The sequence below is a fragment of the Enhydra lutris genome, unplaced genomic scaffold (genome assembly GCF_002288905.1).
Source record: "Enhydra lutris kenyoni isolate GAN:26980312 unplaced genomic scaffold, ASM228890v2 scaffoldscaffold24, whole genome shotgun sequence".
NCBI lineage: Eukaryota > Metazoa > Chordata > Mammalia > Carnivora > Mustelidae > Enhydra > Enhydra lutris.
The window spans coordinates 29823230-29836953 of NW_019154108.1; the positions used below are offsets into that span (position 1 = coordinate 29823230).

Sequence of the window (13724 nt, forward strand, 5' to 3'; positions counted from 1 at the left end):
TTGTACAGAGAAGCAGATAAAACCTGGAATTCTATTCCTGCTGAGCACCATGGTGTTTTTCCTAGCGATTGTCTGGATGCTTACTGTTTAGACAGGTTGCCTGAAATTTTAAGCTCGCTTTTATTCCTCCCAATTTTTTTATTTTAAAAAATTCAAAACTACAGAAAAGTTGAGAGAATAGTAGAGCACATGCCTGTATGCCCCTTACCCAGGTTCCCCAGTTATTAGTTTTGCCCCACTGGTGTAAGGCAGAGACACAAAGAGACGTGCCTTTGTGTTCCTCTGGAGAGTGAAAAAGCAGTTTGCAAAAACCCTTCATCACTTTTCCTAAGAACCAGGGTATCCTCCTGTGTGACCGCAGTACCGTTATCGCTCTCAAGAAATCTAACATTGAACAATGATATTATGTGATGTAGTCACGTTTCCCCAGTAGTCTCAAAATGACAGCCTTCATTTTGGTAATATAATCTTTCGAAGAAACTTCTATGTTTTAAATTGAAAGGCAGCAGGAGAGAAATGCCTGCAATGTTTAAGAGAGAGCAAAACAAAACCTGAAGTTTTGAATTTGTGAAGTAGAAAGATTGATTTCTCTCTCAGTTGAAACTTCTAGTTAAAATCAACTTAGGAAAGAGTGCCCAGAAACAAGACTAGTGAATTTCTGTTTCTCCCAGGGGCCCTGAGGCATGGTCTTAGCAAATTTCAGCATTTCTTAGCTATGCATATTTTATTGTCATACTAAATATATATCTCAGGTCTTGAACATAGATGAAACTTTTTCTGGATTTATGAGATAGTTTAAAGGACTTACTTTTTTTTCCAGAAAAAAAGTATGTGTTTAGAGACTAAAAAGGTTTTGGCCTTTTCTTTCTGAGTTGTTTGCTTTAGTTTTACCTCTTAAAAAGCAAACTTGGCTCTAATAATAGAAAACTAATAAAAAACAAGGATAGACCTCACATTGTCACAAATCTGTTCAATGTTAGCCTAAATCTAAATTTGGACTTTTTTTTATGTGGTTCTTTGTGCTGGTAGGAAGGATTTGGTGATAGCACAGTTTCTTAAGTTCCTCAAAGCCTTTTCAACCGTGTAGAAGCTTTTAGTTTCTCTGTGACTATAAGATGAATGTATTTTATTTTAGGAGAAAATGCAAGAATTGCTTTTGGTGGACATGGTTTCAACAGAGTAGAAAATTACACATTTACGTTTATCAGATACCTGATTGATGTGGCCTCCCAGTGTGTCTCTGGTAGTTTTTATAGATTTTCTCCACTAGCACATTTTGAAGCCTGATTTATCAAGTACATATCAGAGCACAGAACTGTGATGTCCCATGTATCTTTTGAAGACAGAAATGGGACAGGGAAGAATCTTCCTGTTTATGTCTACTCTTCATCTGTACCTTACTGATAGGGGTTCTGTGGTGAGCCTGAGCAAACCCTAAGTCCATGGAGGGACATGAAGTGGGTTCTCCCAAGTGGAATAAAAGTTCCTTGATGTGTTTAGGTTCATTTAAAAAATAGTCTTTAAAAGATTATTCAGACTTCTAAAGGAAGTTTGATAAGTGTTCTGAAAGTCACCTTTTCGTTTTTAGGACTTTTCTGTAGATTAACCGAGTATTGGTTCTTATTATCTAGCAGTGTATCATAATGGTGTTCTGCTCTGGTAGGTTGGTTTTCTTCACCTTTCCTGAAATGGAAATTTGGAAACGCCCGGTCGTTTTCTGACCACTCATACACTTTTTGATAGATTTGAGCCAGCCAGTGATACATGTCTTAAAATTTCACGCCAAGCGGTTTTAAGCCAAAAAGATTTCGCAAGTATGTTAGAAGGACTAAACTGTATGGCTTTTCTTCCCAACTTTTCTCCCCCATTCCTGCTGAGAACCATTGTATTAATATGGCCACTTGATGTGCACCTCATCCTTGCGTGGTGGGGAAAGAACCCCTTTCTCTTACAAACGTCCATGTCGAGGTTGTGTTAGGGTGGGATGGATTGACTCCGGTCATGCACGTGAGGTGCTGCACTGTGCCGTATTTATTCAGTGAAGATGCCATGTAGTGGGGTAAAAGCAAAAATGTTGTTAAAATTACCTTAAACTATGACTAGAATGTCCCATTGATAAATTTGTAAGTTATACGGTTTTCAGTAAGAGCTCACAGGTCTTATATTCAAGGTAGAAAGAGAGTTCACATGCTTGCTTTCTGAGAAGAGTTAATTTTGCGAACTTAAGGCTACAGTGATTTCTACTGTGTTTCGGTACTTGTTGGTACCTTGTGGAGTAGCCTTTACTATGTGTGCACTCTCTAAAGGTGGTCATCGCAAACGCACCACGATTTACTTTTCGTTCTCTGCAGCTGTCAAACGAGTATGTTACATAACTAGAATTAGTGTCCGAGTACCTCCTTTCATATTGGGAAAAAAAACTATCATTTTAAGGTTAATGGACTCCTTTCATTGTTCGGCTCTGACTACAAATCTATAAAACAGGAACATAGTGCGCATTATTTTTTAAAAGTTCTATTGTGTTTCCCTTTAAATGGTTTTTTCCCCTTCATAGACGGGATTCTCCAAGGAAAAATCAGATTGTTTTTGACAACAGGTCCTATGATTCATTACACAGGTATCATCCTGGTGTGACTTTGTGGTTTGAGACTTCGGAATAACATGTTCAGGATAGGGCTGAGCTTTTTCTACCTGGATTGGTAATCACCACGAGGGAGATGACTTGAGGAAGAGCAAATCTTTTGTATTTAGCTTTATTTAGAGCACTTTTTAAAAAACACGAAGAGATTTTGATTAGGAAAGTTAATAGGGTTTATTCTCCTGCCTTGATTCCCTAGTTGGATCAGGATACATATGAACAGCATATACCCCAGCAAGGCTGGAGTGGCGTATGAGGCCGCCTGTGTCTTCTCTAGGCCCTCTGTAGCTGTTGCATTTTCCTCTAAAGGCTTTTCTTCTTAGAAGCTTGAGACAGCCTTTAAAAGGTAGAGTAGGAGACTCGTACTGGAAGTTCATGGAACACGGGACTACATCACAGCTGCACTTGTGAGAAGCGTATTCCTGGAGGAACATCCCCGGCCTGTCCGCATTTGGGGGCAGGTTACGTGCCTTTCCCAATCTGACGTCTCCCATCCTGGGCAGCTGGTTTTCTAGGACGAGTCCTGTGACACCTTTTTTTTTTTTTTTTTTTTAAATTAAAATTAAGAACCACGTATTTCTTAACTAAAGAAATTGACAATTTTTTAAAACTCCTCAAGTGTTCAAGCTTATATTTAGAATTGATTTGGCAGAACAGGGACTTTAAATATTGTGGTAGTTATTAGGCAGCTGTTTCAAGGTAACACAGTAACCTCTGGGAAGGCCTCATACTTTGTTGTCAGTTGTGGTGAAAACCCATAGATGATAAATAACCGAGGTACGCCCATATTATCCTGTGCAAGTGAAAGTAGTGAAAGTCTACTAGGAACATGACTTAAACAGTATATGGAGGGGTGCCTATGGCAGTGAGTCAGGAGTTCTGCAGACTGTATTTGGCCAAATTATTTTCATGCTATTGATGATAAAAATATTTGGTAAGTTTGCCAGTCAGTGGAATCTGTATAAAATGTTTATATTACAAGCATGAAATAATTTTCCTGCTTTTCTCAATGTAGTTTAATCACTGTCACCAGAAGACTTACTTAGAAAATTTGCTAGTACATAGGAAAATAGCATTTAATGAGATCTTCTGTTAATCTTCTCAGTTTTTTTGCTGCTTTCCCACTAGGGCCCCTTGATAGGATAACGTTGATAAACCTTTTTTAAAAGAGTGGTGATTACTTCTTTCCTTCAGTATGAAAAGTTCCCCCCTTTAGTTAATCATCATGGTGATGGTGGTGGATTGCATGTTAGCATGAATTAAAATTTCTTAATTGCATGTTTCCTCGATCGTTTATTATGGAACAGTAATGTGTTTTTAATAAGTACAGATATATTCATAACACACTGCCCGGTTAACTTTAGCATACTGTAGATACTCATGTGAACGTTGGGAATACTCATTATATAACTTAGGAGAAAAGTGTTCACTGATTTTACCACTTAAATGTGAAAAGTGAGAGAGAAGCTAAGTAATGAAGAGTGTGAGTCTGGCGAGCAGGGCCAGGCAGTGTGGGTGACTGAAATGCAGTGTATGGACCGTCAGGGGTGTTCCCCAGACCGGCCTGTGGCCACAGTGCCTGCCTTGCCTGCCGGGGCCTTCAGTGCCTCCTCTGTGACCAGGGGGTGCAGCAGTCCCCTCCGCAAAGCGGAAAGGAAATACGTCCTGGGAGTAAGTGTTCTTTTGTCCTAGTGCCTCGCTCAGGCTTACTGAATGAAGTTTTCTGAAAGCTGGTTTCCCTGGTTTGTCCAAGCAGAGCAGCCGAGGTCTCATAAAATGAAATTGATCGACTTGCTTTATATAACAACATGTTAAGCTGTTATGTTTGATATGAAAGCAAATTAACTTACTATTTCATCTTCCCCAGCAATGCCTGTGGGTTTGGAGCATAATATGCCTTTAAGAGTTATGAAGTCATAACTTTGAGAAGTTACTGTGCATACCAGTTTTGGTTTAGATTTGTGACGTTGGTCCTCTGCAAACTTGAAGATCCATGACTCAGCTGATAGTTTTCATCTGCACTGAGTTGTGGTCCTCAAATTGTGGCCACTTAATAGTATTAAACCAGAATGTTAGAGGAGTCCCCAGTTAAGACTCTAGATTTTCCGCTGGGATTTTCTCTACTTGCTGGAATGGGAGAGGAGCCATGACTGGTTTATTTGATACTGAAGCTTGTGCTTAAGGCATACCTAATTTCTAAGACTTATTTCTTCATGTTGAATTTTTAAGAGAGGCTAAATTTCTGAGCGTGTAGTAATAATTGGCAAACTGCATCTGTGTGGCATTTCTTTTTTTTAAGGATTTATTTATTTGAGAGGGAGAGAGTGCTCCTGGTGGAGGGGCAGAGGGAGAGGGGGAGAGAGAGAATCCCAAGCAGATTCCCGATGGTGTGTGGAGCCCCACGTGGAGCTCAGTCCTTCGACCCTGAGATCATGACCCCAGCTGAAACCCAAGAGTCAGACGCTTAACTGACTGAGTCACCCAGGCACTGCCCTATTTTTTTTTTTTTTTTAAGGCAAAATAAGTTTGTGTAAGTAGTTGGAAACTTGTTCAGATAGCATCTCCATAAAAACTTGTTTGGAAACAGCCACATAGCCAACTGGATATGAATCTTTTAATTATTTCCCCATCATTCTTATTTATTTGGATGCTTGAAATGGCATGAAACACATGGAACAGATCATGTGCTTATTACTAAAGTGGCTTTTTCTATAAACCATCGGATTTGTAAACTGATGCATCTTGGTGGTTGGTTTGCACACTTTCAGAAGAATGAGATTGTGTTCCCCGGGCCTCGATGTCGCAGCTCATCTGGCGTGTCCAATCCTGGTCATTGTGCTGCAGACGGCCCCGTTTCCCATCTCTTACGCAGAGAACGTGTTCCTCTGCCCTTTGCGGAAGGAACACCGTCATCCTGTCACCATTGTCTGATTTCTTTACAAAGAAATGGAAACACTGAGCAAAGTGAAAAATGCTTCCTATTTTCTGTTCTAATCAGTCCTGCAACTTTGACAGTTAACTTTTTAATATCTGTGTTTTAAGAAAAGTACCGAAATCTGATGTTGGGTTGATAAATTTGCAATTTTTTGTGAACTCCTTAAACATCCCAAGTATTTTTTACCTGTCCTGGAAATTCCATTTGTACAGACCAAAATCTGCACCTTCATCACAGCCCAGTGCCAACGGCGTCCAGACGGAGGGGCTAGACTACGACAGGCTGAAGCAGGTAGGCGCCTGACGGTAGCTTTCCCTCCCTTTCCCGCCGCGTGCACTGCTTTCTCTGTAAAAATGTCTGCTGTGCTGGCATTTGACGGATGGTGAATATACTGGGAAATAGAGTTTAGATCTTTCTGTACAAAGGAAACAGCAACATGAGTACCAAATTGTTTTTTTCAAATCTTCGTTTTTTTGGTTCAGTGTGTTCACATAAAGTTCCAGCAGTGGTGGAGGGTGGGGCAGGTGTCTTAATGGCGTAACGTCAGCTTTCAGTGTCAGCGCGTGGTATGTATTTGTAAAGGAAAATGGGGTTGCACTTTTCATTTACCATTGGCAAAAAGGGACCCAGTGAATCTGGTTTTGGCAAGAATGTCGGGGAAATGGGGATTCTCAGATACTTTTATTTTCTAGGAAGCGGTTAGGAAAACAGATCACAAGCCTTAAAAATAAATATTTTACCTTTGAACCAAATAATTTCACTTCCAAGAATTTATGCTAAGAAAATATTGTAGAAGTATATAACTCTATAGTGTCGGGCAGGGGCCAGTGGTCATTAAGGAATCAAAAATGAGCGTGTTATGTACTGAATGGTGAGCACTCGCCCAGCTAGGTGAGAGAGATAGGTAACGAAACAGTATGAACAATTCTCTCAACTTTCTGAAAAAGAAAAGGATCTTGTCCATATTTTGGATACCTCTGCATTATACACATAGGTACTCAAACAAGAAAGGGGAAGGACTGATAGGTTAGAAGAGCTGTGGGGCTTTAAAATATTTAATTCCCAGGAGAGGTAAAACAATTTAAAAAAATTGGTAGTGTTAAGAAAAATTTAAAGGAGGGCCCGTGTACACACCTTAGACAATGGTCAGTTTCACGGACCGGAACCCGGAGTTGCTGCCACCAGCAGGGTCTTGTCTCCTTGGTCTTCCTGCCCCACACCCCTGGGGGCCTCTGAGAGCAGTGACCACACCAAGTCCTTGTCATAGCCTCAGACTGACCTGCTGGTAGATGTGCGGGCCAGGCGCCAGCAGGGCTCTTAGTATGGTGCTGTCTTCTGGTCCTCGTGGGAGGCCTGTGGGATAGTGTGTAGACTCAGACTTGGTGTCTGAGATTCCGAGGAGTTACCTGGCTCGGTCCCATGGCTGGGTCAGCAGCTGAGTCAGGATCAGAGCCCAAATCGTTCCTCAAAGCCAGTTTCAGATAAATCTGATTTTTATGTTGCAAAACTATTAGAAAAGTTAACTTGAGTTACATAGTTTGAAAAGGAAGCTTGAGGTCATTGATGATCAAGCCCTAATTTTCCTGTATATTAAACATGGCTTTCTTTTCTTAAAAACACTTTAAAGTAGATGCTTGCACACACTTGAACACGTGGTAAATTTTTGGCTATCTGAAATAGTGGAGAAGAGAGGAAAGGTTTCCTGTTGGGGCTGATTTTACTATAATTTGAGTAAGGATATCTGATAGTCTGTACTAATAATTTCTGTGCTTGTTTCCTCATTGGTAAAGTGGAGGAGTTATTATACTAATTGGTAATTTCAACCTTATTTTAAACATGAAAAGCTTTTTAAGAAAATGAACCTTAAACTAGAGCAATTTAATTTTACCTGAGGTGTGCAGTATTAGAAAAGGTCCCATAATGAAAACTAATCATTCAAAGGGTAGGTGTTACTCTTCAAACTGCGTCACCGTGTCGGAGCCCTTTCAGCTGGCATGTGACACTGTTCTTGGCAATTTGGGGAGGGGAGGGGCAGAGGGAGAGGAATTACTAAGCAGGCTTCATGCCCAGCCCGGAGCCGGGCGCAGGGCTCGATCTCACAATGCTGAGACCGTGACCCGAGCTGAAATCAGAGTCAGACACTCCACTGACTCAGCCACCAGGAGCCCCTGTTCTCAATGATTTTTTTAAGTTTGGGTGGGGGTGGGGTGATGGTCCGTTATTTCAAAGTGAACTTATAAATACAGATTTTGCGAAATATTTGAAGGTGGAGTGGTCTTCATGGAGGAAGAAGCATCTAGAACAACAGTATTAAATCAAAATACAAACAGGGCTCACACAAGTACTTTAAAATTTCTGATAGCCATATTAACTAAGTAAGGAGAAATAGGTGAAATTCATTTTAATGTATTTAATTTAATTTAATGTAACTAAATTAGTATTTCAGTATGTAATCAATATTTTAACATTACTAAAGAATTATTACACGTTATTTTCTTAATGCGCTAAGTTTTTGATATCTGGTGTGTGTTTTACCCTGGCAACGCATCCCATTTCACACTGGCCACATCTCCAGTGCTCAGAGGCTGCATGTGCCTGCGTCCGCCCTGTCAGACCACATAGATCCAGGTGGGGCCTATCCACCCTCGCCTCTGCCAAGTAGGGCAGCCCGTGAGGCAGCTCCAGGGGAGTCTCGGATTCCTTGAAGGAAGGTTTGGCAGCCATAGTGCGATTCCTAAGGAACCCCATACTTCAAACTGGATCACACACAGGCCAGGATCTGCTTATCTGGTTTACATCTCCTGTTCCCTGAAATTGCCCTACGCACCATCTTCCATGCTGCTCCCAGAAGACAAGGTTAAAAGCAGAGCCTATTATCTTTTCTAGAAATGACCTGAAGCCTACCTTTCTCTGGATGACAGAATTATTTTTAGTGTTAGAAAGCACTGTAATGTTTCCCGTTTCGCTAGGCTGAAATAAGTGAAGACTGGGAAGACTGTTAAAACAGGAGTTGCCCGGCTGCGCTTAGCCTTGTCTGGGAGGGAGTCCGGCAACAGAAACCATACAGCAGACTTCATGCATTCTTAAAATTCTATATGAGCAAGAATATTTGTAGCAGTAATTTTTTCTCCCTGTATTTCTGATGTTTTTCTCTAATATTTTAGGACATTTTAGATGAAATGAGAAAAGAATTAACAAAGCTAAAAGAAGAGCTCATTGATGGTGAGTATATAAACAGCTTTGCTGACTCTATAATGTTGGAGAATACCCATTTTTAAGGAAATGCACATAAAAAATAACCAGTTTATTACTGGAGGGCATAAAACAATTTTGCATAGTATCCTGCCCTTCACATGGCTTAGGATGTCAGAAAGGAGCCCTCTCCTTCTTACGGTGGAAGTTATTTGTAAAAATTGGGATTAAACGAGGTCCCTACGTGACAGGGGTTGATTAACATCAGAACAAAGTCCAGGCAGAGGGGCCCGTCTCTGGCCTCACATCCCAACCTGCTGCCTTCTCTATGGACTCTGAGCCCACAACGTCCGTGTTATCATTGTGGACACGAAAGGGAGAGTGCGAATGAGCGTGTGCATGTGCGTGTGTGTGTGTGTCTGTGCACACAAGCTAGTACCGTCTCTGTGTTAAGAAAAGCAAAGTCTGGGGCCGCCTGGGTGGCTCAGTGGGTTAAGCCTCTGCCTTCAGCTCAGGTCATGATCTCAGGGTCCTGGGATCGAGCCCCACATCTGGCTCTCTGCTCAGCGGGGAGCCTGCTTCCTCCTCTCTCTCTGCCTGCCTCTCTGCCTACTTGTGATCTCTCTCTGTCAAATAAATAATATCTTTAAAAAAAAAAAAAAGAAAAGAAAAGCAAAGTCTGTGCAGCAGCAGATGCAGGGTCTGCTTGGCTCTCTGTTACTGGGAGTTTGCAGACAGCCACTGAGGTTTCTTAGAAGGAATCTCTCACTGATTTTACCTCACCATTGTATTTACTTGAAATACGTTTCCTTTTCATGCCCAGCGATCAGGCAAGAACTGAGCAAGTCCAATTCTGCGTAGAGAGACGAACCGAGGAGGAATAGGACTCTAGTCTGGAGAAAGAGCCCTGCGAACCACAGCTGTTAACAACAAACCCCTACATTTGTGAGCTGCGAGAAGAAAGTGGAGACAAACAGTCGGAAGAGGAAAACCAACATCCTCACGAGCCTTCAGACGCGTTATTCTGGCGATAAGCTATTTCCCTCCCAGTTTGCTGCTTTTTTCTGACCTTTTCAACAGGATGAAAGAGTCGGATATGAATTCCTGTTTCATAGTTATGCAGAAAATACTAAACCTATCAGGCAAGATCGCCGTGCATTGAAATATTTTCATGTCAAGACAAAATCGCACGTTTTTCACAATCCATTGCTAAAATAAAGAGGAGAAAGGCTTAAGAAGTTTGTTTTCAGAGAGTGCTGACGAAGAAAGGAGCAAGTTACACAATTGTATTGTAAATGTTTCTCTCAGGTTTGTCTTCCTATCACATTTGATATTCCGTGAGGGATGGAGATCAGCCCTGTGTAGGTTAAGATCCTAAAATGTGGAACAAATGGAATTGTATGTGCTTTCCAAGGGTGATATTTATAAGAAAGTGTCCTAAAAATGGTTTGTCTGGCTTGAGGAATTTTAGAATGATAGGAAGTCTCTCGAGTTAGCCTTCATGCAATTTTGTAGATTAAAACATAAAATTCGTCCAGAATTTAAAGATTTAGATGCCTTCCTAAATTGTTAAAATGCTTTACCAAAATCTATGACTCCTACATAACACACCAGTGGTCAAATGTAAAACAATATATTGTAGACTTACTGTAGGTTTTCAACCTTTTTTAGATTTATGCATGTGGACATTTTTATAATGTAATTACAACCACCACAAAATTAGCTTTTTTAATTGCAGACAGTAATGCATGTCCCACTAATACGTAGCGGCCTTTTCAAGGCCTGGTCCCAGGGAAAACCTTTTGTAGAGTATGGGGGAGGCGGGAGGAAGGGAAGGAATAATTTTTCTTTTAAAGTTAATTTCTGCACTTTTTTTTCTCAATTACCTGCATGAATAATAATGAGGACTATTTTGTGACTTTAATTGGTAAATATGTTAGCAGAACCAAGTACTCAATCTTTTACATCATGTGTTCAGCTGTTCGTATTTTAACTTGAGTAATTTCAATGGTCTGAAACATGATTCTGAGCTTCCCAGGGATTACGTCGTACTGCGGAACTCGAATATCCGATCCCTGAATTTGGCAGTTGCTTTACTACCTAGGTGCCCTGCAGTTGGACAGGTATGTGTTCCTGACCGAGAAGCTGCTTTTGAATTTTGTTACGTGGAAACACATGAAGTAGTTGATGTCCGCAGAAACTGAGGTCACGGACACCATGCAGCAGAGGGGACCAGTGAGGGGCTCTGTGTGGTTGTCTTGTTGTGACCGAGCGAGACTCAGGTGGTGAAAAGAAGGACCTAGACCCCCGCTCACCCCCACGCGGGTGTGTGTGGGCGTACCCATGCCCTTCTCCTGGAAACTCGCGAAGATTAAAATAGGGGAGAAATCCTATATGTTGCAATGATAGATTTTTTTTTCTTAATTTAGGAAATCACAAATTCTCCAGGCTCTCCATCTTGATTTATGCTTCAGTTATGTGCCATATTTGCTTTGAAATCTTTGATTATCTGAAGTTTTTACTAAAATTTTGAAGAAATAATCCATTTTCATCTGCTTTCTAGATTTTGTAACCTCATTCGGTCAGACAGAGCTTGTCGGTAGCATAGTTTACCATTCAAAAGGGTTTGAGTGAGGAAATTGTTTTCCTTGTTAAATAGTTCCTGTTTCTGTAGAGAGTTCAGTTTTAGATTAATCTGTGATGGATGAGCTATCCTAATTCAGCTGTGCAGTTCTCTGTCAACCGCTCATCGTCAGGCAGCAGTAGGAAAGGCATTCAAGCTGCAGCCAGCCTCTAACGTACTGTCTTCTAGAAGAAAGCAGAGGCACTTTGATCTTTATTTTTGTCCTTTTGGTTATACAAACACTTGGATGGTGTAGACACTCCTGTCCCCTATAAATCAGGTGAGCAATCACTTGATTTTTGTCAGTGAAGTTAGTCTCTGGTAGGTTAGAGTACTGGGTACAAGTGGTCCAAAGTCGGAGAAGAGACTAGAGCCGCACGCTGGACCTTCGTGAGGGGCTGCCGTCTGCGCTCGCTGTCTCGTGCCTTGGTCCAGTCCTCCCAGGATGTTTGTGACGGGACAGAGCCAGTGCTGGGTCACATCGCGGTCCATCCGTGTGCGTTCGCCCGGATCACTCAACGTGTTCTTCCCAATCACTGTACATGTTGGCTGTCCTGCGGGACAGTTTTTGTCATCGTTAGAGATTTCGGTAATTAAGATGGGAAGCAGAAGCCTAAGTGACTTTCCTTAGTGAGGTGACGTTCCCTGGAGCCCGTCGTGCCCACGGTGATCGTGCTGTGCTCACTGGGTGTCCGAAGCTGCGTGCAGTTCAGGGGGTCCTTTCTGACGACAGGAAGGCGCTTCTTTCCTCAACACTGTGATGTGACCCGTGACAAATCTGTCCTACATGCTCTGTACATGGCCAGCAGCCCATTGCAAACCAACTGAATGTACACATTTTAACGCGGTGCTGACATCTCCCCCAAGTAGTCGTCATGGTTTCCCGGTTTGTCCGCAGTTTGCAAGCCTCACGCGTCAGTCCGAACTGAAGATGAAACACTGATGAATGTTGGACTCTCATGCTTTAGGTGTGCTTCCTTTTTCAATTGTTCGGTTCTCTGCTATTTTTACCGTACTGTTTCATTTCAATTTCCTACACGCTAACTTTGTTTGTGTGATTGAAATAAACTTGCAGTATATACATGTGGCTTGTTTGTGACACTTTAGGTGAAATAATCTGTCGGCTCTAAAATAAGTCCTGTTGAGTGTGCAAAGCCCGTGACTTCACTGCCTAAAGCCTACACAGCTCGTCACCGTTCCTCCCAGATTTCCCAAGTCGAAAATGCTGAGTAACACAGAAAGAGGGAAGACGTGATTGGTCGTCTCCTGTTGGTTTGAAATGGCTGTCGTGTGTCCCCGCTCTCTGTCTCCCCTCGGCCCGCCTCAGTGCAATGGCTTACTCTTCCTGTTGAGAGAGCGACAAAGGTTTAATTTTACTGTTTTGTTCTGTGGCGTAGATGCTGAAACTCACACAGTCACCGTTTCCCTTTATGTGGTTTGTGGGGGGGGGAAGGCCTTCCAAGCCCTGAATTTTAAGCGTAGTGAAGTCCGATCTATGGTGGTTTTCGCACGCCAATGTCATGGCCCTTCGTGCGAGCAGGGACACTGTCTGACTTCACGCCATACTGATTTTGAGTCTGTTGTTAAACTGATGTCTTCATGAGAGGTCCAGTAATCCCGTCTCTCCTCCTCCTCCACACCCCGGGTTTCTCTCTGTCCTCCTCACCACTTCTCCTGGGCACCTGCAGCCATCTCACCAGTGGTCTACCGTTCCAACAATGTCAGCCGTCTCTGACTCTTGCTTCCCTTCATGTATAAATCACAATGTTCACCCACAAACTAGAAGTTGCTTCCTGTTCGGAAATGAATTCAGCAACATGGAGTGCCTGGGTGGCCCAGTTGGTTGAGTGACCAGCTCTTGCTTTTAGCTCAGGCCATGATCTTGGGGTTATGGGATCGAGCCCTACGTGGGGTCTACACTCAACATGGAGTCTGCTTGTCCCTCTCCCTCTGCCCTCTCTCTCATAGATAAATAAAATCTTTAAAAAAGAAAAAAAAGTGAATTAAGTAACAGATTGCAACCTTTTCAACTTGCCTAACCACAACTTCTGTGTCTCCTAAGTTCTCTCTGTACTTCAAGTGCCGTGAAGAGCTGGCCTATCAGTTCTAAGTGTTACCCTGCAGAGCACAGTTGACACAGGAGTGCTGTGTCATAACGTTTTAACCCCATCATCTTTAAAGTCTGTCGATGGGCAGCATGGAAACGGCACCACAGGAAGCGCTCTGTGTGGAAGGACGCTTTCAGGGTTCTTGCTCCTTCATGTCTCTGTCCTCTAATCCTGTTTCCTCAAGACGTTTACTTCAAAACCCCAAACCTGTTGTTGTTAAGACGAATT

General features: G+C 42.2%; 1 protein-coding gene across 2 annotated transcripts in view; it reads left to right on the plus strand.

The window, feature by feature from the left end:
- Nucleotides 1-12460, plus strand: part of LOC111150887 (ENAH, actin regulator) — a 132569-nt gene extending 120109 nt beyond the window's left edge. The window contains exons 12-15 of one of the 2 annotated variants that reach the window (XM_022508567.1): nt 2555-2617; nt 5786-5864; nt 8738-8795; nt 9589-12460. In XM_022508567.1, the coding sequence (XP_022364275.1) occupies nt 2555-2617; nt 5786-5864; nt 8738-8795; nt 9589-9626 (238 nt within the window). In that variant the 3' untranslated portion in view covers nt 9627-12460. The remainder of the gene's footprint in view (nt 1-2554; nt 2618-5785; nt 5865-8737; nt 8796-9588) is intronic. The other variant, XM_022508568.1, reaches the window with a different exon arrangement.
- The last annotated feature ends 1264 nt before the right edge of the window (nt 12461-13724 follow it).